This window comes from Aulostomus chinensis, chromosome 14 (genome assembly GCF_037954235.1).
Source record: "Aulostomus chinensis isolate RoL2024-O1b breed Wild chromosome 14, RoL_Achi_v1.0, whole genome shotgun sequence".
NCBI lineage: Eukaryota > Metazoa > Chordata > Actinopteri > Syngnathiformes > Aulostomidae > Aulostomus > Aulostomus chinensis.
The window spans coordinates 21782119-21807772 of NC_141333.1; the positions used below are offsets into that span (position 1 = coordinate 21782119).

Genomic DNA, 25654 nt, shown 5'->3' on the forward strand with positions numbered 1-25654 from the left:
GGCGGACTGGCGGCGTGTAAAAGCCTGGTGTGGAGCTTACGTGAGTTGGTGGATGGTGTTGTGGAGGTGACGGGTGTCAGATTCATTTGGGAAATGTCAAAGTCGTCACAGTCGTCCGTGTCCTGGGCGGTGCCCACACGGCTGAAGTAAGTGCTGAATGCCTCTGAGGTTCCTGCTAGGCTGGGCTGCTCACCCTTCTTTGATGGCATAGCTGGAGGCTTCGCCAGCTGAAAATCCTGGGGGTGGGGGTGAGGGTGGGGGTTAGTCAGAGACAACCACTACTGGCCAGGACTTCAGCACTCTGCTACAATGGAGCTTTTCAGATGATAGCCTACTCTTTATTATTCATATCAGTAATATAACATTCATCATCACTAGGGAACCCAGATGGGACTTCAGGTCCTGAACCTGGTCACAAGTCCAGCAACGAGACTTCTGTTCCTGGACTCCAGATGTTCCAGATGTTTTATCAAGTTGCTTCTCCTCATACGGGGGTCACATGATGGCACGGACAAAGGTCGCCCCCGTGTAACCGTTTCAAATGTTTGAACAACTGCAGCGAAAAGTTTATGTGAGGTCAATGAATCTTAATAACACCTGAAAACAAAACGTGAAAATCTGGGATGAGTTCCTGGAGCAGAGCAGTCAGGATCCCTGGCAGAGCGCCGTGACAGCTGCCGACAGGTGAAACACCTGAGCGTCATCGGACTGCGTGGTGGATCTAACCATTCTACCGTTTGTGCCATTGACAGCGGCTGCTGGCAGCCGTCTGGATTCATTGAATCTGGAGTTACCACGTGTAGCCAACACTGCTAGCCTCCTACCTTGAACATCTCCTTGTTCATCTTCTTCGCCCGCTCGCCGTGCTGCGGACTTGATGATGCTGAGGGAGAGGCAGCTGAAGCGCCGGCTCCAGCCGCTGAATGGGTCTCGCCAGCCGGAGTCACAGTCGTGACGGGAGTGAGGGTCTGGAACATGGCGGCGGGCAGGGTGCCCACAGGCTGGGCAGGGAGGTAGGCTGCGGGGGGGAAGGCTCCTGCTGCCATGGCGGCCCACTGCTGCTGGGTAGCAGGGAAGATATTGGCCTGACCCCAGATGAGAGGCTGGCCCCCTGGCAGCACCTGGGCCACTGGACCTAGAGGAGACTGGACCCCGAAGGCCAGCGGCGTTTGAGCTGCAAAGGCCTGCTGGGACCAGTGTCCAGAGGGAACTGCTCCCATCGTCACATAACCTGCATGTGGTTAGGGAGGAGAGCAAACAGCTGTTAATACGTAGATTTGATGTTAATGTGAGCAGGTGAGGGCACACACACACACACACACACACACACATATATACACACACGCGTGCGTGCGCGGGAAGAGCCATGCATCACCAGAGTGCTGCCCTACCTCCGCCTGCAGCTAATGTGCTGTCTCTTAATAGTCATGGTGAACTCTCATAATTACCTCCAGAATGAGGCAGAGTCATTATGGAAAGGCAGAGCTCGACACACACACTCATTAAAATCACTCAAACTCATCAGTGGAAGCTCTTTCTATTACACACTCGCTGGGCTTCGCTTCTGCTCTCCGCTTGTTTCCTGCAGCAGGACGTTGACCCCAGCGCCCGCTATACTGAGGAGTCGCTCAGTCCTCTCATCCAGAGTTTCCTCTGACCGCCACAGTCGCCTCAGCATCCGAGGCGGCGAGCCACAGATAGTTTCATACTCAGCACACAAGCAATGCCACCTTTCTCCTCTCTCCCCTCCCCTCATCAGCATTTCATTTCTATTCCATCCCTCTTGATTGATCACAGCCCCACCTTTCCCTCTCTCTCCTCTGGCCTTTGTCTCTACACCGTCTCCAAGAGGCCCAGATGTGTGCATACAATGAAGGAAACCAAGCAGGCTCAACCAGGCCCGAGCAGGCTCAAGCTGGTTCAGGCAGGCCCAAGCAGGCTCAACCAGGCCCGAGCTGGCTCAAGCTGGTTCAGGCAGGCCCAAGCAGGCTCAAGCAGTGGGTCGGTACAGTTTGTCCTCCAAACACTGAGACAAATCACTGCTGAACCATGTTTATGACCTTCAGATATCATAAGACTTGACTGCTTCTGCAGTTGAAGTGGTTGAAAGCAACAGCGTCAGCTTCTGGTGTGATGTACAGACAGTTTACCCCCCCCCCCCCAACCCATCCCCCACCCCCCCAGAACAAGAGGGCCAACAATGGCACAACATCTCAGACTGTGAATCTCCTACCTGAGGGCACAGATGCAGGATTGAAGGGAGCAAACAGTTCGGTGGGAGGCTGCAGGCCCTGCGACGGGTCAAGGGTGTTTGCGGGGGAGGCGGGGGTCTGCAAAGGTGGTGAACAGAGCTCAGTGATGAAAGGTGTGGAAGCACTGCTCTAAGTGTAAATGACAAACTGTGGCAGGTACTCACCGATGGAGAGGTTATGTCAGGAGGTGTGGACATGTCTCCAAAAATCTCTAACTGGTTGATATTCTGTGAATCACAGACAACATACAGCTGCAGTTAGGGAAGGTGGCGCCGGCGTGCAACCTGACACGATCTCAGACAGTTCACATTCCCGTGCAACATGCATCGCAACCGCATGCAACAGGGAACCAGCTGGGCGGCACCTACCCGAGTTCCGTGGCAGCAACACAGAGGGGGAACAGAGGTGAGGAGAGAGGGGATAATGAGATGAAACGATGATGATGATGATGATGATGATGATGATGATGTACCTACCAAAAGTTATCTCAATATTTGTCATCAGCTGCCACCCCTGGCACTGTCAGTGTGCCAGGCTCTCCTGGTCATTCGCGTCTCCCGTGTGAGGGATCGGCGCCGTGCCTCAGAGGGATCAGCTATCAAAGACAGCAGCAGCCTTCTGTTTGATCTGCAATTGTTCTGTATCATTGTTTCCTTTCACAGTTCTCTTAGTATCGCCCCTTTTTGCACATTAATAATATCTTAAGGCCAGAGCCAAGTGAAGAAAAGTATTTTTAGTTATAGGGGAATTTATGCCTTGAATACGTGGTGAGAGATTTGCATAAATCGGGGAATGCGGATAATTTCTTCGGAGATAATGAATGTTCTTAGAATATCTTCCCTCTCTCTCTCTCGTGGGTCGTACACAGACCACGAGCTTCCTCTTGCATCTATCAGAAAATTGATCAGTGTGCATGGTGCTTTACAGACGTGGCTCTGGCTGGTAATGTTAGGTATTTTACAGAGAGAGGAGGGCAATAATATGGACTATTGTAGCCGCGGAGTCTAGTGTAGAAGATAACGATCACTCACCATGACGATAAGAGAGATACCGACGTACCCTGTGGCACAGTGCATGATAACATGGTGTCCAGGGGATTAAACTCACAAAATAAATGGAAAGAGACACTCCTCTTATCCTAAAATACCATAAATTCTCAGTGGTTTCTGCTGTCAAAGCTGCACCTTCTCTGAGTCAATAACACAAGCATTTTCAAACGTCCTCACAGGAAATGCAGCTGTTGTTCCAACTGCACAGGAAGTGGAGCATTTATAGAACCCACGTCAACTTTTAGACGCATCATGCAGAGAAGTGGCCAGCTTCGCCCTTTCAGGACCTCCGGCCACAGCAAACCTGCAACCTTTCCCTCTCACTAACGGACACGTGCAGGTGTCAACGCATGGCTGCACCTGAACACATGCTACTCCTGCTCCGCTTGGTTACTATGACAACAGCGAGGTTGGATGTTTTATTCATTAATGAAAGGGGTCAGGAGTCAGGGTGACTTGAGACTATAGAAAAACAACAGTGGTGCAGCAGAAACTGGAGCCAGAGGCCATCTAAGGATGTGGCTGCAGTGAGGAGGGGAGGCGGGATAAGCAGCCGTAAACCCTCACAACACAGACCCTGTCAGAACCAGGACAACCAGAGAACCTGATCAGTTTTATGTGCCTTACCTGAGTCACCGATCCCAGATCTAAGTCTATGAGGTCCGCCACTGCCGGCTGCTGCTGCTCACTATGTTCCTGATGCAGGGGCTGATGGTTAGAATGATGGTGCTGATGGTAATGGTGGGGAGTGTTTTGATGTCCGTTCTGCAATCACAACCCCGGTGTTAAATGACAGGCGGGATGGAAATGTTCTCACACACAAACATGTGACACAAAGATGTGCTGCTCACACGCAGAGAGAGGGAGGGAGGTGAAATGAGACCCATTTAAGAGGAGAATGTGGTCGTACACATGCCACACACACAGGCACGCACGCACACACACACACACACACACACGCAGGTTTTTCTTGCCAGTCTAAGAGCTGAAGTAAAGACTTAGGGAGGTTTACAGGTCGTCCCTGCCTTTAGTCTAAACTACAGTAGTGAGCCGAGGTCTGAGCCCCCTGGCGGAGGGAGACAGCCAGACATTAGTGTAGAGTTTTGAGACTAATTTATCAAAATCTTATTTTTTAAAATATTTTGTTGTGTGTTGTTGCATCTTTGTACTGTTCCGTGGGTTTTGACAGCTCTGTGCGGGGGTCTGGGCCACCGGAGTGAAGGCTCAAGGTGCTGGAACACAATGACATCGGTGCCCACGCTTTCAATCAAACAATAACAGGCCAATATTGGAGTCCCAGTGCTGGAGATACGTCTCCTACTGATCACTTCTATGAAGCCTGATTCCTTTCAACCCCTCTGATGGAAACTCCGATCTAATTTTCTTTCTTTTCTGAATATTTAATGTCAGAGAATGAACGTCTGTCTACTCTATCTTTCTTCTTCTGGACTCTGTGTCCATCCCTGCGTCTCTTTTGTCCTGCCAACTCTCCCCCCGTGCCCGTTCCATGCTCTCACCATCTCTCTGCCCAGCCCTTTATCTACCTATCAATTAACCATCTCCAAGGATACACTAATTACCTGGGCACATGTGTTCTGCATAAAATTAACGCCGCCCCTTTAATTAAGGCCACTTCGCTGATGCCCCACTGAGTGACTGATCACAATGGCACGAGGCGACAACGCCGCTGAACACACGAGCGAGCGACACACGGTCTCAATTCTGAGGAACACACAACTGATTACAGGCGTGTTATTCTCTCACCGCAGCACACCACAAACCCACGCTTCCGCACGTCCACACTTAAGAGGCTATTTTCAATAACAAACAGTAATTAAGTTAAATTAAAACACGGATTATAATTTCAAGTGAGGTTTGAGACGTGCTGGTCATACAGCGACCACCACAAGAGGCCCTGGAGATGGCGAGGACGTGTGCTGATTCTACACTCTCAGTTCTTAGAGGGTCGAGGGCTCAGGGGATTGCAGTGTGTGTGTGTGTGTGTGTGTTTTATTGATCTGTAATCGCTTAAGAAGGTGACCGAGTAAATAACAGGAGAGACTTCTGCAGTTACGAGGTCACACTGCTGCTGCTGTTATCACACCTTCCTGTTTGCGCGCGCACACACACGCATGCACGCACACACACGCACACACACACACATACACACACACACGCACACACACACAGCAAAGATATCTCCCTCAATCTTCTAGCAATGAAGTAAAAAGTCAATCTACTCTGAACAGAATGGTGAGGCTGCAGGTGATCCGGTGATCAGGTGGTCCAGATCAACCAGATCAGCCAGCTCCTCTCTCATCGCTCATCGCTGATTCCAGGTCAGATTCCATTTGTAATACATAATGTACCAACATGATGAACAGCTACGTTTGCTCAGAGGGCCTCTTGTGTTGACCCCACAGGCTGTGAGTCCTGAGGAACCTGGATGGGAGGAGGAATTAGTGGAGCTGCAGCGGCAGCTAACAGCTCCGGGTCCTCGGCCCAGATGATGATCACGTTGTTTTTTTCGAGGATCCTCTGGATCTTCCTGGCAGCTGCTGTGTGCAGCGCCTACACAGGTAAACCTTGGTGGGCTGAAGTGGTTTGAACATGTCTGCCAACCCTCGGCTGCCTGGTCTTGCAGTATCTATGCGAGCCTGTAAGGTCCCTGCACACACGCAGTGAAGCTGTTTGTCCAGTGGGTCGTTCCTGGCGTCAGAATAATTCATCATCTAAGCTATGGTCTCTCCTCTGATTGTATTGGTGAAAACATCAGGTTTTATTTATACTTCTCAGCCAGTAACAGGAAGTTTGCAGCCAGTCGCAGCTTACTTTTTGTTTGAAATGAGATCGTGGTGATCGACTTGTAACGTCCCCATTTTGCTTGAGCCGCTCAGATTTACACGATGATGTGAACGTAGCATGATGACTTCTGATGGAAAAGATCTGCTGTGACCACGGCGACATTCCTGAAAGGTTCCACCCACAGAGAGCAGCACGGCAGCAGTTGCCAGCCCTCAGTGAGTCTGAATGGATCTTCAAATTAAATTGAATTACAACACACTGTCTGTCATTTCTGGGATCCATTTATATTTCTTTGATTCCGTGTTATATTTACTTCCCCCGGCTGACAGGGAGGCAGCGTGGAATTTAAACCAGAATGGACGACGAGTCCAATTGGTTACACAACAAGAGAGAAATATGGGATTTGTTCACATTCAGACACCTGCCAACACAAAGGCAATCCAAATAGCAGCATGTGTTGCGGGATGGGTGAGGGGAGACCAGATACATACCGGGGCCTCTAAGCTTCTTACCAAAGCTGGGGGATAATAAACAGACAGAAAATTGGGAGACTGAATCACAGCCAGCCAAAAGTTACAGACAGTAGCAGGGTGGAGAAGTCCAGTCCAGCGGTTTAAGGATGGAGACCCAGGATGCACACCGTGAATGCACCGGGAGAAACAGGACACCTGGCGTCAGACTGGGATGAGTGCTGGGACGACGTGAGCACACAAATGCACATAAACTCTTACAACCGCACATCAGCACACATGGACACACAGGACAGCAGCCTGCTTATTATGACTGTGGAGATTTTAGCAGATTAAATCTGGCAGCAGTATAACCAGCATCTTTATAGGCAGATAAAGAGCAGCGGAGTTATAGCCGCTGCAACCTGATGGCGGCCAAGGTCATCTTTCATTATAACCACTGGCGGTGGGAGCCAATAACCAGGACTAAGAGATATACGCCACACACACAAGGACTGTGCATACACTAACTGGGATATAGATTTTCACTGTTAGCTATATACATGAACAGGCTGATAAATAGTTTAACACCCAGAGAGATAAATTCCAAAATATGAGGTCATGCACATTCACAGTCACACATACAGTATATATTTTATGTTTTATACCCATTGAGAGAAAGATATGACAGTGACAAAGTGCTTCATCCACACAATCTGGGATAAGGTCATGCAGGTTTGATTCACCACTGGCAAACCACAGCCGGGCATGCTTCACTGAGCAAAACAGCACACACACACACACACACACACACACACACACACACACACACACACACACACACACACACACACACACACAGAGTATGTCCCGGTTGAAGCAGGCACCGACAAGCACGAGGAGGAGGATGCCGAGCACCACAGCTACAGCACAAGCACAACAGTAGCAGCACACTCTGCACACGGCACTGGGACCCAGCAAACCTCTCAGGGAGAAGTCACACACACTGCAAGGCTGTGTGGAGACGTGTGGAGGGAGGCTCTGCAAAATTAGAGCCTCTGGGGGAGGGTGGAAGGAAGGCTTTAATCAGGTAGTGGTGGGACAGCTGAGAGGTTTGACTGAGAGGGGAGGCAGGCTTGGTGGGTAGTGGGACACGGGCAAACACGATGTCACTCACTGGGTGGCGCTTTGGGACGTCATAGACCCCTTCCTTCTGCTGACTGGTGGGAACCTACACAGTCGGCCCGTAGAACAGCCTGTTACATCTCCATTCATCAAACAATGAAGCAGTCGTTACACATCACTGTTACAGCACTGAGACACACTGGATGCCAGCAGCCTGGAACCTGGCTGCTCAGGAACCCAATCAATCACTGGGTGTGTGTGTGTGTGTGTGTGTGTGTGTGTGTGTGTGTGTGTGCGCGTGAGAGTGTGCTCACACAGTAGTAATCAGGATTAAAATCTGTGAGGGAGAACTCCTCTACCAGGCTAATCAGTAGACTATCTGCCTGCGGTGATGGTCTCTCATCCTCATTCTCTCACTAATAAAGAATGGATAAGACTGCTTATCACTGCCTCAGACATGTAATAACTCAGATTGTCACACACATGGAGACATGTAATATCTCTGTGTCACCCAGGCAGATAGATTTGACAGTGTGTGCAGGGAGAGGAAACAATGAGCACTGATAGAGAAGCTAATATGAATCCAGGCATTCCCAGCGTTTGGTGACACATTGTGTATGAAAGAAGGTTTGATTCCTCTCTAATTGGATGTTCCCTAATCAAACTGTGTGGTAGAAGAACACCAGCACTGATGAAGAATGTGGGCATCAATCTGGCACAGCCTTCCGTTCTTCCTCCTCCTCTCAATGCCTTGTTTACTTCCTTCACATGTTTATTTCCAGAAGCTGCCATCTTTATTCATACATTGGTTCCTCTGTGGCTGGAGGCTGGCTGAGGCTCACGTTTCTTACGCCTGGTGTGTGTGTTTGTGTGTGTGTGTGTGTGTGTGTGTGTGTGAGAGTGTGTGTGTGTGTTTCTGCACGCGCCAGCACGTTCTTATTTTCAATCCATTTTATTTAAAGATCAAACGAGAGGCTGGTGATTAATCTTTCTTTCCCTCTCTTTCTTTCATCTCCACAGGAAAAAGAGGGAGGGGAGGAGAGAAAAGGGAGGAGGGGCCCGCCTTCCACACAGGACAGGAATAACCTCCACATCCCCTCCACACCGGGTGTACCCTGCCCCCCTCTTCATCCCTCAGAGGTCTAGCCATGCTCCCAGGGAGCGGCTGGTCTTCCCTGGGGGGCTCGCTTGTTTGCCTCTGATTTTCTACGTCTGTTACGTGTTAGAGAGGAAGTCTTTCATCCAGCAGGCCCTGATAGATTTAAGCTGTTCACAGCGGCTACGTTTACATGGACGGCAATATTTTGACAGACGTGGATTGGGGCCGTCGCTGAGCTCTGCCATGTCAACAGCATTTACTCATCAGATGGACACCCGTTCTGTAACCACGCCGGCGTCCTACAGCAGTCACACTCAGCGTGGGCCTGTTTCCAGCAGTGAGTTTGACCAACTCAGCCTGAAACACGTGTTTGTGTTTGTGCATAACCATCTCCTGCACACCTGAACAGTCAGTTTGACAGGTGCTTAGTAGGAGGAGACCCCCGGTCAAGGACACACCTGAGGAGCGTCCTTGACTCAGAAATACCTTTTGCTACTGAACAAGTGCCGGTAGTGTGCTTGTGTTTTTCGTCTCTCTTCAGATGCAATATGAGCCAAAAAAACCCCTTCCAAATGTCCTGAGGACACACAACCAATACAATTTAAGGCCAGATTGAGGAGAGAAACTTCAACATGGAACGTAGCGTGTAAAGTTGTTAGCATGCAAGCAGGAATATGAATGGAATTTTCTACAAGAGGCTCATAGAAACACCCTCTAAGTTTCTTTAAAATAAAGCCAACCATCAAATTATTGCCATCTGTGCAGACGTAGCCAGTGATAAAGTCCCTGTAAAACAACTGACGTCAAGATGAGACACAAGCGGAGACGTGGTGCTTGTGAGTACCTGATAAATGCTCTCTTCTGATTGGTCACGGATGGGTTCGTGTCCCGCCTCAAACACAATGTACTACAACATCAGCAGCACAGGGAAGACAGGGAAAAGACAAGAAATTGGAAAATATAGAAATTGAGAGAAAAGTGGTGACGTTGCAGGTGATTCGTTAAACAGTGGCTGTCAAGAAGATTTTATTCAAAGGAGCTTCAGTTGGAACGTCACAGCAGCAGAGAACAACCGTCAGCTGATCATGCATCCAAGCAGGCATGCACACACACGTTAGATAACTCAACACACACATCCGCCAGTACTTGACCCTCCAACATGTACATGTGCTTTTGCACACGGTTACAAAAACGGGGGTCTGTCTCCCCACAGTGCACACAGAGAGGAGCAAGCGCAGGGGTGGAGCAGCAGGTGAAAGCAGCGATGCGATTGGTGGAGAGGTTACCTGGTACACTGGGTCCTCCAGATCCTCCTCCAGTATTGTCTTCAGATGAGCGCCAGGAAGAAAAGCCAGAAAAGGGGGGGAGGAGATCAAACGGGGGAGAGAGGTGACAGAAAAGAGAGGGAAGAGGTGGAGAGTTAAGAAGGAAAGCACAGCAAGACATCGCAGCTTCGCAGCATTCAGGTAATCATTTGGCAATCAGAGAGAGAGAAATTAAAGAGCAGAGTGTTGAGAAGATAGAATAGAGGTGAGGTGGAGTGAGAACAAGGGTGATGGTTCCACTGATGGAACCTGAGAGTGCGACGGTACGCTACGTGTCATTTGTTTTCTCTGACGTTTCTTCCAGGTCTTACTTGGCTTCCGTGTCAAGAGCCTCTCAGACGAAGGGAGCTAATATAACTGAGGAGAATGACAGGGGAAGCAGTGAGCCGGGGAGGTACCTGGTAGACTGCCTGCTCACACTGCTTGTCTTTCTGGGCCTTCTTCTCCATTTCCTCTCTCTGCTTGATCTCATAGATGAGCTGGAACAAGTCCCGCAGGTCCAGAATCACAGGCTCGGCCTGGGAACACAAGGTGAGCCACACGTTACTACACACACTTCACACACTCCTAGCTTTGACCAGCCTCTGTGGGAAAGCACACATGCTTCCTTATTCTCCTTGGAAATGAATATTGACAGTCCAAACTCATGGCAGCAGGTGGCCGCTCCACGTACACGATGTCCCGGTTCATTTGAGCACCGCAACAGCAAAAAGAGCTGAACCGGGTTCAACCTTTGCTGCAGTGCAACTTCTCTCAGAAACGCAGTGCAGCGCAGGAGTCATTCACCAGCACAGAGCAGACAAGTTGATCCTCCCACTCTTCACTATAATAACGCCTTTATTTGCTTCCAGGTCATGAATGTTTCAATCAGACATGCCGGATCACGGCTGGAGGTTCTTTAGTGGTATCACTTTTGTGACTGATTTAATTTCAGTGCGACAGTGATTCATTTCACAGTGACTCATCTTCAGCGCCTCAGTCCCAGGTTTTGTCATGTGTTCAATAAATCCATGTGAGAGAGCCGCACCTAGACACCAGACAGGAAGTCGTCCTCCACGCGCTGACACGCACAGCCACAGCTCTCCTGATCCAGTCCTGGTTCAGACACTAACATGGACGCATGCTATCCTCTGCTCTTACCTCGGAACACCTTTCCTTTTCAGGGAGCGAAAGCAGCGTTTGCTGCCCAGATTGATGACTCACGACGCACAACTCCTGTCACAGCACAACAGGAGAGCCTTATAGTACACTTGTGTTTCTGGCCTAATCAATTATTGACTGGAGCTTTGTGAAGTGCACCCAGAGTTCACCGCCTGAACGCCGCTGCGCGTAAAGCAGCTCTATTTTCGTGTTGTCTCTCTGCGAGATGTTCTCCGCTGCTCTCTGCTCATGACAGACTCGCGGGGGTAAACGCCGGCTCCTGCTGAGCCAACGCTCAAACATCTCGTCACTCTGTCAGATCCAGATCGTCTTTGCTTTGAAAGTACACATTCTAATCTCCACCTTTTCTCGCCACGCTCACTCGTGTTCTTTCCACCTCCTTCTCGTAACTTCTGAGGTGAGAGGGGACACAGAGAGCTGAGACAAGCACTAAATAGGAGACGTGTAAAAGCTCGGAGGAGGATTCAGGATGAGCGACCACAGATATGAGCTCAAGTCACTTCAGCACTCTGGACTCAGACGACTAATTCCTGGCCTACGGCAACGATGATGCATGATTCCAGCACACGCAGAGACACCGTTGGGAGGAAATCTGCTCCGATCAGGAAATCTGGGTGAGGGGGAAGATGCTCACAGCGATGAAACAGAGCGTTTTTGTTTTCTTCCACAAATTGAATTTCTTAACCAGCTTCAATTTCAGGCGGTGATTCCTCAAACGCATTTTGAACTCGTTACAGTAAAAATCCCACACCCGAGAGCCAAGTGTCAAAACAGAGCCGCTGATCGTTGGCAGCGATTCCTTCACCGCCAGTCCTCAGACTGACCTGACCTTTTTTTAGAAGTCAGTGTTTCTACCATGATTGGACCACTTGTTGTTAATGGAGAGGATTTTGTTTCCAACCCATTATTAAGGTGAAATTAACTGTTGCTCTCAGAGGACTTTCCTGGCTTGAGTTTAAAAGTGGTCTTTAACTGGTCAAAAAGAAGGTCCACTCGTATTAATTACAATTCTTAACGTGTCTGACTGTGACTTACTCAGTCCACTGTCGCTCCCTCTCTGCACAATGTGTCCTCAAAAACTTGCTAAATAAAACATGATTTTCTGGTGCTCAGACTTGGAGTTGAATGGTGAGCCAATTACTTTTTAATGCACTCATAAATTGGGCAGTTTGGATAAAGCCTGAGTTTGGGGTTTTCCGGTGACAACAGAGACGCTCAATTAATTCACATCAAAGTGGTTATGTTCCAATTACAGCCTCAGCCGAAAGCTCGGCGCTCCCTGTCTTTGTCTGCTCCGGACCCGGTGGAGCCGGTGCTGGTGACGGCTCAGACCCTGAAAACAGCGGGAAAATAATAGTGACCTTTACTCAGGTACATCGCCTCAGGTGAACGACGGCTCAGCTGACTGATGACAACTTAGCCCTTTGCAGTTTGGCGTGGTAGCATTTGGTGAGAAAGAATTCTGTGAGAGCTAATCTGGCAGATGTGTGTGTGTGTGTGTGTGTGTGTCTGGTAAAGTCAAAGAGCCACGGTTCATGGAGGATGGATATGCCATTAGAGCTGGCGACACACACTCAAACCCTCATCGACTCACTATGGGAAATCGATAGCGCCACAGAGCGAGGCAGCTGGATTCAGACGAAACAAGCCGAGCACAGAGACACAACAGCAACAATCATAACAGCCCTTCTCAGTATCATAAAGAATACTGCTGCTGCTGGAGTCAACACACACACACACACACACACACACACACACACACACACACACTGACCGACTGTGCAGTCTTGATGGCCACGAAGCGGTGGTTCCCTTCCTTCCCGCAGACGTAGCCAAAGGCTCTGTGGTCCGTAATGTCCTTGGCGATGTAGGAGATCTCGTGGACGGCATGGTGGTGCTGGAGGACCTGGAGGGGAGCAGGTGGGATCGGGCTCAATGATGCAGATGCAGACCAGAACTTGAATTAAAACACTCGGTCTTCAAAAAGTGTACATTCGTTCTTGTGAAGTTTCTCTGAAATTTCCAAAATTGACATACGCGCTTTTTCTTACAAAGTTTAATATTTTGGGCCCAACACTCGTCCTGCCAGAAGAAACCAATATAAATAAATGTGACAGAGAAATGAATCGGTTTGGAAAATAAATGATCCTGAAAGTCGGCATCGATGTAACACTTGACAGCACATTCACACACACGTTTGGCAGAGGAGGCAGAACAAGGTGCCAACTGTGCTAACGGGCTGGCGGAGCCCCTCGGCGTAATTAGCGGTTCATTATCATGCTCAAGGACACTTCAACTCTGTCTGGAGGAGCCAGGGATCGAACCAGTAACCCCAGACAGCCACGCTACCCCCTGAACAAAGCAAAAATGTATTGATTACAAATTAACTGATTATTAATATCTGTAATCATCAACATGAGCATGTGTTTATGGCCAAGAAGCTTCAGGTTGTGAAAACCTGCTCTGCTGTGATTGGCTGACCACCGGCATCTTGAGATTAAAACGCTCTTGTGGGCGGGGCAAAGAAAACTGCAGGTGCAGTTCCCGTTCAGACGAAGGGCCTTGTGATGAGTTGAGCCATCGATTCTGAACAGATGCCGCTGACTCATAGCTGGTGAGTTATCTGACACGTTGGAATCCAAAACATCTGATTAAGGGAGTTTCTCCTAATAAAGCCTCTGGTGTGCAAAAACAAACTGGAATGATAAATTCCCCAAATTCCTGAACACTTTTCCAAAACTGTGAGATGCTGGAAGCAGAAAAAATGATCAAAATCCCCCAAGAGTGCAGAGAGAAACAAACACCCTCACACGCGGGTCTTGTATCCTATGTTAAACTGTTTCTAGCACCCCTGCCCTCCCCAGTTTAGTCTGGCTGGCATCGCCTGTGGCAGATGGCACTGTTTTTCCTGGGGGGGGGGGAATCAGTGACAATCACAGCTCGGCAAGCTGTCGACTTGATCAGTTCATCTGTGCCCTCACTCATCTCACACACACACACGCACACACAAAATACACACGTTATTGCAATAGTCTTTTGTTGAGTCACACTAAATTGTGTGCCCTGTTGTCATTGTTGATGCCAGCTGCATGCTGGGAGCAGAGAAACAGTCCCCGCCATAACGACCCGGCAGCCCTCCAGTGAGTGTGCTAGGGGTTGGAGCGCCATCCATCGCAGCTAAACACACACATCTGCTCTCTGAAGCTGTTTCCGAGAGAAAACATGGTAGAGTGGAGTGGAATCAATTTAACATGGGGGCATAGACACACACACACACACTCACTCACACACACTGTCTCAACAGAGACAGATAATCACTGCAGGGGTCAGGCTTCTAAATTTAATAATTAGACTGATAATTATTCTCACTGCTGATTGACCAAAATTGACAGCCATGGAAGAGCTTGCACACACACACACACACACACACACACACACACACACACACACACACACACACACACAGGTTATTGCATGATCTGTGGGTGGGGGCTGAGGTGAGACGCTCTCCGACTCAAAATAGAACCAAGACTGAAGAGGCCTCCTGAACTCTGCTTCATCCAGGCAGCAGCTGCCAGAACCACAAGGCTGGTGTTTGTGGTGCACCAGTGAACACCCCTGATTCAGCAGGGCTTCCCAGTATCTTCACTCACATCTCCGCTGACTAAAGTCATATTCCTAAATCAATCTTTTATTAAGAGCCTCTTAACCTGCTCTTGTGTTTGAAGATTTTACAACCTGAAGAGTATTGTTCGACTCTGCAGCGAGATTCTTGGAGTGAGAGACAGGGATTGGAGCTCTCTGAGAGGAAATCAATCGACGTGCATATTGAAACAACAGCAGCAGATTTGAGGGGGAGAGTTCTGACTCTTATGACGCTCGACCCGCCTCACAAACCCAGACCCTGATGGCCTTTTTATCGGTGTGTGTTTTGAGAATCGTTCATTTTAGACGGTTATTTATGGGTTTATATGCTGTAATGTTGCCGTTTGGTTCCCCTCACTCGCTCTGCTGGCTGTTCGCTCAGGTGACCATCTGATCATATGAAGGTAGGACAGGTGAGGTGAGACAGGCAACACCGGGGAGGATCTCTCAGCACACTCAGCACATGGAGTTTGTCTCTGTGACGAACTTTCTGTCACTGTGAAAGAAACAACTTATCAGTGGGTACGTGTTGTTAAAAACAGCGATGATGGCAAACACTGGGGTTGGTAGCTGCTTGTAGAAGCTGTCCCTGCCACAAGATGGAGCCAGATCAAGCTGAACGACAGCTTTCCCTCAGGCGTTTGTGGATCTGCTGAACAAAATGTCCTTTTTTATTGTACTTAATACAACTTTATAGCCCTTTAGTTGCTTTACATGTGTGAGCTTCCCCTTCGGCTGAGTCTCGGTGGACGGAGGTGCCCACCAGGGAGGTGCTTCTATGACATCATGGCTCCTGGTACTGGTGCCACTGGCCTCTTGGCTACATGACTTAAAAGTCTGATCGCTTCCAATGAGAAGATGCATGAAACCTCTGATGACACATCAGCCTGTGGATCAAACTGCCACATGAATAATGGAGCTGAACTGGACCTGCATTTTATCACATGCTGAATTTTATGTACACGCAAATGGCGAGTGAACGTTCTGTGTGGCGCTGCTAATCCAGGACTTCTGCAGCCCTCCAGAGACTCCCTTCAAGTGTCCCAGTTTGGTGATCGCATGATAAGAAGAGTCGTTTTATTGTTCTTCAGCTACTTTTAAATTTTTGATGCTGTTTTTGCTTCACGCGGTGGTTCTACTGTAAACAGCCGGTGTAATGAGCCGCTCAGCCAGAGCGCTGCTGTCTGTGGAGGCCAGAGGTTTTATTGCGTCATTCTTTCCAAGATTTAGACAGAACAGTGAGATTAAACCCCAGCAGGGCGGCGATGGTGGAGCTTCAACCATCAAACCAACAACTGAAGCTCCAAGGAGGAGGAAGGCAGGAAGGGAGGAAGAACTCTCCCTCTTCAGCATTGTTAACATAGAGTACTAGTGTCTCCCTTGCTATCTCTCTCTCCCTCTCACTCTCTCTCCCTCTTTCACACACACACACACAAAGGCACAGTGAACCAAGACATTCCCACTCAGACAGGAATCTCACCGAGGCTGAATTAGCTCCTAGCACAAGCTGCTACACCTGTTGCCTGCCGTATCAGTGACGTAGCAATCAGACTTGGAGTTTGATCATTAAATAAACACACAACAAAGTTTTATTGCTGAGTTATGGAACAAAGATCATGTTTTTCCCCTGTGACTGCCTTGACACCAGCTACCCACCTACTGTTTCCCCAGCAGACACTCATCTAACCCCTCTGGTTCATGTGAGTGTGTATGGACGAGTCCAGCAACACCACCTCTCCCTCTCTCTCTCCCTTTCTCTCTCCCTCTCTCTCTGTCTCTCTCTCTCTCTCGTTGGAGTGTCAGCTGATCGTCTGTTAGTGGTTCGGCTCTCTTCTGAACCTGCACACATTAGACTTTTCTGATTTGATTCTCTGAAGGAGCAGCAAGTTTACTCAGCCTCAAACTTTTGTGCGTTCTTGTCCTGTAGCAGCAATGTGTGTGTGTGTGTGTGTGTGTGTGTCTTGAAGCCTTGAGTGAGAGGCTGACAGAGAGAGACATGCTGGCCTACCCTCTGTTAGATTAATGTCTCCCTCTTCTCAAGCACCACCTCCCTCCATCTGGGCGACCTTCCCTCCTCCAAGAGAGAGGCCATCCATCCTTTCCTTCACCCATTCATCCATCCACCCATCTGGCTGACTGATGCACAGGAGGGGAATGAGACTGTCAAGATCCCTGAACCTCAGCAGAGTCATTCTCCCTCCCTCCCTCCCTCCTTCCCCAGCCATTAGGAATGGTTGAAGGACTGATAGTAAGGACAGCATATCTCTATAGTTAATATTAATGTATGGAGACGGAGGACAAGGTCTCCCCGTGGAGAGCTTTACTTTGACATATGCTCACTGATTCTCCACTCATCTTTCAAGCTCTGTTCAAGTCTGCTTCCGTCCCTCCAATCCATCCTCCCTCCCACTGTTTCACAACCTTATTTCCTCTCTCCTTTTCTCTCCCTTTGACGACACCTCCCTCTCCATCTCTGGTTGGTCTTCATCCAGAGCTGCAGGTCTGTGCGTGTGTGTGTGTGTGTGCGCACGCGCGTGTGTGTGTGTTGGAAGTTTCAGGCATCAGGACACGGCCATGAGACACAGATGACAGGATGAAGGACTCTTGAAGAACGAGTTCATGCAATATGGCTTCATAGTGGGAGGCCACTGGTTACCCTGACCTGCCTGATGGCCTGCACATGTGAATTACTGCTGGATACACACACACACACACACACACACACACACACACACACACACACACACACACGTACACACACACACGCACACACAGTGACGTGCAGCTCCTGTCAGGGTGTAAATTTCACCGAAGGCAGGAGATGAGACACCGACCGCTCAGCTCACATCACATGACACCTCAACAGAATCTCTGAGTTAGAAAAAATGCTGCTGGAGTTCAACTGACAAAATAAATAAAAATAACTCACACACACACACACACACACACACACACACACACACACTAATAAGCTGAGCACACGGAACCTAAAATGAGTCTCTTTGAAGTTTCTGGGATTTAATGGGACACAAATTGTCTGTTATTGACACAAATAGAGGGCAAATTGTAACGTTTAGTGAAGCTGCTCTCGTCCGGGGGTAGAAGGACGGAGGCTCTATATTTCCTGCTGAAGGATACGGGCGTGACAGGTGTGGCCAGCTGGGGGGTCAAACCCAGACAAAACCTATCAGAGGATCCTTGAGCACAACATTTAAAAAGAAATGGCAACGCTCTGCCGACCCTCTTCCCTTGAGCTGCTGCAGCGTTTTATAACCCAGTCCACCGCTCGTCGGTGTCTTCTATCATCTCAGGGATGATTCCGATACCGCTCATCCTCAGACGTATCTTCTCATGATTTTGGGTGATTAGACAGCAATTTATAGAATTTTTTACTATTGATCGATTGGTAGATTAACTGAGCGTGACATAGCTCCATCGTTAGCGACGGACGACGTCGCCTCATGTAAACACAGAGCTCCTCTGCAGCGATTCGCTCCAGCAGGGAGATTTTGCAGGATTTTGTTGATTCTAAGATGAAGACAAGTGATGAGGGGTAAAAGTGAGTTTCTGAGGGGCTGACGGGGGATGAGAGCAGACGAGCAGCACAGAACCAATGGAGCTAATCTGTCCACCAGAAAAACATCCATGTAAATGTAAAGTACAGAATCCAGGAGCACAACACACCCGCCGTGCTGTGGCGGTTCGCTGAAAGGAAGACAATGGGAGAGCCATGTTCTCTCATCTACTGAGGCCTTGTTCTCAGGGTTTCAATTAGGGTCTCCTGATTTCCCCAGGGACACCTCCTTCTCATGGAGATGCCTCATTAACAGAGGAAACACACACACACACACACACACGAATGTTGCATGTTGGCCACACACACTCACAGAGCTTACCCCTGACTTCTCATCAAAGATCTTGATCCCTCCAAAGGAAACGGTCAGAAACACCTTCTGTTTGTGTTCTCCTTTAGAACGCGCTGCTGCAGCTATACCCTGGGGGGGGGGGGGGGGGGGGCAAAAAAACACACAAACAGCAGCGTTAGCAGCCAGCGGGACATCGTATCTGCTGGCATGTTCATGTGTATGACGGCAGAGTCCCAGATGGTGAACGGGTACCAGCTGAACGACTCTTTAAAGTCCTCACATCTCTCATATCTGGTGCTTAACAAACAACACCACCACACAAAAATGCACAGTTTTGAATGGGAGATGAAGTCAACATAATTGGGCACAGAAAAAAATCTAAATATGTACATGGAAGCAAAAAAAACCTGACCGTTATGTGTGTGTATGTGTGTTCATTTATCACCGTTACAGGTCGTACGGACGAGTACGAAGCACAGCGGATGTTTCTGTCGAGCTGGGACAGCTGGATGCTCTGGGCCAGCTTGTTCAGGGGTACGACAGAAATCAATAGTGACCAAAGAAGACGACGAGTACAAGAAAAAGTTCAACTGCAGCACCGAACCGCTTGAGACGCCTGATGGATGATGACATGTGGGTGATTTATAACCCTGTAAGTGTATCTAAGAGTGGAATTTCCCCTTCACGTTCCCTCGAACTCCATTTGCATAGGTGAGCCACAAAGGTGGAGGAAAAGAGAGGGTTGAGATCAGAGGATTGAGAGAGTGGAGGTAGGAGAGGGAGGAATAGAATGAAAGAAGAGGTGGAGAGATCAGAGAAAAGGAGTTGATGGATTTCCTGTCGGAATAAATGAGGAGGAGGGACGCAGTTTGATCAATGAGCTGCCCGTCCTCTCCTCACCCCTCTCCACCTCGGCTGGATGCAGCTCTCACCACATATAAAGGGAAACGTACAGGAATTTTTTTTTTCTTCAAATTCAAAGTCTGCTGTAGTGTTTGGATCCCATGTGTGGAAGCAGAATTAGACCTGAACCAGGAGGTCTTGGCCCTGATAGGGTTTTCAGACTCTCGGCACACAGCTGGAGTGATGATATTCACTGGAACACACTTCTGAATCGTGTCCACACACAAGTATCCTTTTTTCCACTAAATCAGATGGTTTCTGGGGGCTGGATTTCTAAATGAATACAAATACGTCTCCTCCCCTCCTCCTCTCTCACCTATCAGCAACATTACTCCCCCCTATGAAGCTTCTCTCCCCTGTTAACTACCCCATCTGTCTCCCTCCCTCTCTAATTGTTTCTGTCCTTGCAAATGAGACATTCACCCTGATCCCCTTCGCCTCCATATGGCTCACCTCGCCACTTCCCCCTGCACTGACCAGCAGAGCCCCTATAAATTAAACACACACACACGTACGCACGCGCACGCCGACACACTCGCAGAGTTCAGCTGCGATGTATCACACATGCATATTTAAGAGCTGAACTTTGGAATATGCATGAGGTCAGAGAATTATTTATGTTGGCTGTTGATGTTCACTGGCTTTTGTGGGTCATGGCATCGATGCAAATGTAGCCAGTAGAGATGATGACTGACACTCAATATCAGTATCTGTATCAATATCTGTATCTGTATCTGTATCAATATCAGTGTCAATATCAGTATCAATATCAGTGTCAATATCAGTATCACTATCTGTATCAATATCAATATCTGTATCAATATCAATATCTGTATCAATATCTGTATCAATATCTGTATCTGTATCAATATCAATATCAGTATCAATATCAGTGTCAATATCTGTATCAATATCAATATCTGTATCAATATCAGTGTCAATATCAGTGTCAATATCAGTATCAATATCTGTATCAATATCAATATCAATACCTGTATCAATATCAGTGTCAATATCTGTATCAATATCTGTATCAATATCAATATCTGTATCAATATCAGTATCAATATCTGTATCTATATCAATATCTGTATCAATATCAGTATCTGTATCAATATCAGTATCAATATCTGTATCTATATCAATATCTGTATCAATATCAGTATCTGTATCAATATCAGTATCAATATCAATATCAATATCAGTATCAATATCAATATCAGTATCAATATCAGTATCAGTGTCAATATCAATATCAGTATCAATATCAGTATCAGTATCAATATCAGTATCAATATCAGTATCAATATCAGTATCAGTATCAGTATCAATATGGGTCATCCACATGCTGAGATGCAGGAGCAGCAGCCGATCAGGAGCAGAGAAGCTTTTCTTACCTTGAGCTTCATCATTGAGTCCTGGCAGAGTTTGTCTCCACGGGCTGCAGTGACCTCATCCAGGCCGATGAGCTTGGCCTTGTAACGGACACCATCACCCTTAAAGCGCCTGATGAGAGCCGCCTCACTGCGATCCTGCCCTGCAGACAGAGAGAGAGAGAGACACACACACACACACACACACACACACACACACACACACACACACACACACACACACACACACACATTTCAGTCTACTGTGCATCTATCGGTCAAGGACCTGCACCGGTTCTTTCCGACAGGATCATCAGTCTCAGATCATAAAGACGTCTACTCTGATGTCCCTAGCAGCCGAGGTCAGAGCTGCAGGCGTTGGCAACATCTCAGGTAAACAAGCGTTGACCTGTGATGTCATAAGAGTGACACAAGTCAATGTGCTCGGACACGTGAATCGGTGAATTTCAGCAGCATTAATGTGAATCCATGACTGCTCCTCCATTCCTCCAGCCCAATAATGGCGAGACGTTTGTCTCTTATCTCGCCGGCCTGCCACAGTCCTCCCTCTCTACGCAGCCTCTATTGTGTGTGAGATTGTTGGCATTGTGTGAATGCGTGTGAGTCAGCAGCGGTGCTTGAGTCTTAACCCGCCTCTTGTCCAGGAAATTTCCAGGTTATCAGCTGAAGTGACTACAGAGAGACAGACATGGCGCGGCGCAGCTCAGGGATTCTGGAGGGATCTGTTAGGTGAGTGGAGAAAATACGATTCACTTCCAAATGATTTCAAACTTGGCGGAGACTTGAAATGGGGTTTTCCCAAAGTCGAGAAGATTTCGGCTTCACGGACCAGGACCACATTTCAATCCATCCACTCGCTGGTCTCGTTTTCAGTCAGTCAGACGTGACCACATCAGCAGAGTTGATCCCCTCACGTGGACGCCAGGAGACTTGCAGCGGCGTCGTCACCCTGATCTCAACACAGATCCTCTTCCTCTTCATTGATATTCTGCGGTTGTGTAAAACAGCTACGGATGAAGCGATGACCTTCAGCCATGAATTTACTCTCACTGTTGATAACTTGAACAAGTGACACTCTGTTTCACGGTCCTGAAGGCCAGGAGAGCTCAGCTGAGCATAAATGACAGTGAAATGTTAGGAAACACAGTTTCACTCTTAATTTTCAAAAGCATCTGTGCTGTCGTGTTGTAACCCTGTCGAGTTTGACTTGTTGTCCCTCAGTCTTCCTCCAGTTCAGGGTCTCTGTCGCTCACGTGACACATGCCATCGCACAGCGTGTAGCGAACACACGCCACATCTGTGTGTGTCTGCGTCGTGTCTCTCAGTGAGTGAGCCACAAGGAGTCATCGAGGCTTAATGATAATGCAGCGTATTCAGATGATATAAAGAGGCCTTAGTTCTGTACTCTCCGACAGCGTGACTCCGCGAAGGTCAGAGTGGAGTGATGGAGAGTCCCACTCCTCCTCTGCTTGTTCTTTGACAGCGTTGCAGTGCAATGAGTCACCGTAGCTTCTGCTGAGCAATAGTGGCTTTGCTGACTTAAGTGGTAATCACAGGAAGCCGGCCCCGTTCAGGGCTGCTCGTCAGAGCGTGGGGAGAGGACACACTTCTCCAACATCACCGGAGGGAAAAATGATTCTGACACAAAGTCTGGCAACAGACTTGGGCCTCCTGGTTGGTGTGATGACCGTGACCGGGAACATTTGCAGCGTATGCAGCCGTTGCTGGAGACTTTAAAAAGGCCATCAGATCTAATCTGCCCAACCACATCTGGAAGTAGCTCACATTAGCGCTAGCATGCCCTACTCACCCAGCGCCTCTCAGCTGCTGCACCGCTTCTCCACGCACACTGACAACAAAACAATTCCATCTCAAGCTGAAAGTTCCCACATCATCGTCTCTGCAAAGAGATTCTACCACAACATCCTCCCACTCCTCATTACTCTCCCCCACAGACAGCAGTTATTACTCCTGACTGCTGGAAACAGGGTCAGGCTGCTAGTCTGTCTTTCTTAAAGACAAAATGATGAAACGACTTCTTCTTCATCAGAGAGACACATTTCTCCATCTCACACCTGCCGTGTCAGCACCTACAGCGGCGTCACCACCACTGACGGGCAGAGGCGAGATATTGATACTGCGATATAATCATTACAACAACAATCATGATGCTTCCTCTGGTGATGCGGTGTTAATACAACCATGCCAAATGAAGCAGATGGTGTTATAAAGGGTTTGTTCTGCAGCAAAATCTGAAACAGGTTCATTCCACTGTGTTGGGGGGGCGGAGGGCCTGGGGTCTGACATTTCTTCCACTCAACACATGCTCAGCCACATTTTCAGAACTTTTATTATTTCATTGTAAAAGCAGCTGAGTCATAAACCCAAATGAAAATAAGAAATAAGCAGCCATTCCTCTGTTGAGGCCAACTGCTTCATTTCACTTCCATCCCAACACCAGCTGTGACGGACGCAGTCGAGGCATAATAACATGTGACATCACACAATTCTACACAACACATCAATTCGGTCAGTGCTGGTGTTTCTCATTTTCTGACAATATTCACAACCATCTTCCTTGTTTATCGACACAACATCCACATCGCCGCAACGGCAGCCAGCAGAGGCACGATGAGCTCGACCAAGATCCTCAAGATCCGACTGGCTCAGTCGCTGAAGTCGCTATCAACACAGACGCTTCAGGAAGTAACAAATTAAAAAGGCCCCAAACTGGAGAGGAAGCCGGGCTCTGGTGGGAGGTTAAAGGCCTGCAGCGGAAAAACTCCAGTAAACAAGCCCAGGGCCACCGAAATGAACTCGTCTCAGGATCCACGTCAGGAATGAATGGCGGCACTGTTTCAAAGGGACAAGTCTGCCATTGATAAAAAAAATAGTACACACCCACACACACACACACACTCACACACACACAGCATCATGCTGTGGATGAGCTCATACCTCTGAACCACTCAGCTGACACACACTCAGTCTCACACGGAGTAAATCATGATTGTCTGCGTCAAACTCTTCAGAGACAAAAGTGCTGCAGAACATCTGTCCTTATTTTGAAGGGAATCCGGGAGCAGCTCTCTTTATTGTGTCACGTCTCAGTGGGGCTGAGATGAGAGCGATAAAGCCACCCGAGGATTTCTCTCTTCAACACGCTGCTGGGAGAAGACATTTAAATATTGCCTTCATTAAACCTGAAACAGTGCAGTGAGATGTGCATATGGGTGAGTGTATACACACACACACACACACACACACACACACACACACACACACACACACACAGGGATCTAAGAATATTTGCGATGTGACAAGGCGAAACCAAAATCAGAATCAATGTCACTGAAGACAAAAATATTTTTATTCCAAATTTTAAAAGAAATTCAGTGGATTTCTTGAACAGAACAAATGAAAGAGCAGCACTCTTTTAATTTGGGAGACACGTTGAGACGTCTCTTCATTTTGATCTGATCCATCCTGCACACAACCGTGTGTGTGTGTGTGTGTGTGTGTGTGTGTTAAATTACACTCAATGTGTCCAGCTGCTTTTGTCACTCTGGAACAGCGATTTTCATTTGAGTTTGACATTTAAGACCTGCTCGCTCCATCTGCATCCATCACCCTTACTGCTGCTATACTTAACACACCAGGAGAGAGAGAGAGAGAGAGAGAGAGAGAATAGGTGGCTGTAGGAGGAGGAGGGTGAGCAGGGTAACGTCTCCTGTAGAGTGCTTTAAATTATTACCTTTTGGGAGTGTGAAGACCTCCTGACAGTGTGTGTGTGTGTGCCCGTGTGTGTGTGTGTGTGTGTGTGTGTGTGTGTGTGTGCGTGTGTGTGCACCTGAATCTGTAGGGGAAACATCCATCCATCCATCGTCATCTTCCGCTTATTCCTTACTAGTAAGGGTCGCGGGGGGCTGGAGCCTATCCCAGCATCTACAGGCGAGAGGCGGGGTTCACCCTGGACAGGTCTCCAGACCATCGCAGGGCCAACACATAGAGACAGACAACCATTCACACTCACAGCCACACCTACGGTCAATTTAGAGTATCAATCAGACTAGTCCCCTCTTGATGTCTTTGGACTGTGGAGGAAGCTGGAGTACCAGAGAGAACCCAGCAGGAACAGGGAGAACATGGAGACTCCACACAGAAAGACCCTGTGTTCAAGCCGGGACTGGAACCCAGAACCTTCTTGCTGTGAGGCACCATGCAACCCTGGGAAACATCTGATCTGCTGCAATTAAATGACCCTGCTTTGCCTCAAACACACAACTAATGAAACAATCTTCCTTTTTATTTTTCATGACTTCTCCACACATTCAAACACACTCAAACACACACACACACACACACACACACACACACACACACACACACACACAAAACACAAAGTTCCACAGCTCCACAGCTCCACAGGTGAACACACCTACAGCTCTTAGTAAGTGCTCTCAATGTATGTGTGTGTGTGTGTGTGTGTGTGTGTGTGTGTGTGTGTGTGTGTGTTGTGAGTGCTTTGTATGCAGGCCTGGTTTGAATGTCTTTCTGAAGCAACAAGCAGAGAGGAAGGGG

The 25654-nt window shown here is 48.3% G+C and overlaps 1 protein-coding gene across 6 annotated transcripts in view; it reads right to left on the minus strand.

The window, feature by feature from the left end:
- The window catches only part of dab1a (DAB adaptor protein 1a), a 74523-nt gene that overhangs the window by 6328 nt on the left and 42541 nt on the right, over positions 1–25654 (minus strand). For 2 of the 6 annotated variants that reach the window (XM_086224455.1, XM_086224454.1), the window contains exons 3-14: positions 21077–21216; positions 18807–18905; positions 13040–13171; positions 10503–10622; positions 10066–10104; positions 9624–9686; positions 7733–7786; positions 3929–4066; positions 2417–2479; positions 2234–2330; positions 825–1231; positions 41–236 (exon numbers count right to left, since the gene is read on the minus strand). In XM_086224455.1, coding sequence (XP_086080581.1) covers positions 41–236; positions 825–1231; positions 2234–2330; positions 2417–2479; positions 3929–4066; positions 7733–7786; positions 9624–9686; positions 10066–10104; positions 10503–10622; positions 13040–13171; positions 18807–18905; positions 21077–21216 — 1548 coding nt within the window. The remainder of the gene's footprint in view (positions 1–40; positions 237–824; positions 1232–2233; positions 2331–2416; positions 2480–3928; positions 4067–7732; positions 7787–9623; positions 9687–10065; positions 10105–10502; positions 10623–13039; positions 13172–18806; positions 18906–21076; positions 21217–25654) is intronic. The other 4 variants (XM_086224457.1, XM_086224456.1, XM_086224458.1 and 1 more) reach the window with 4 other exon arrangements.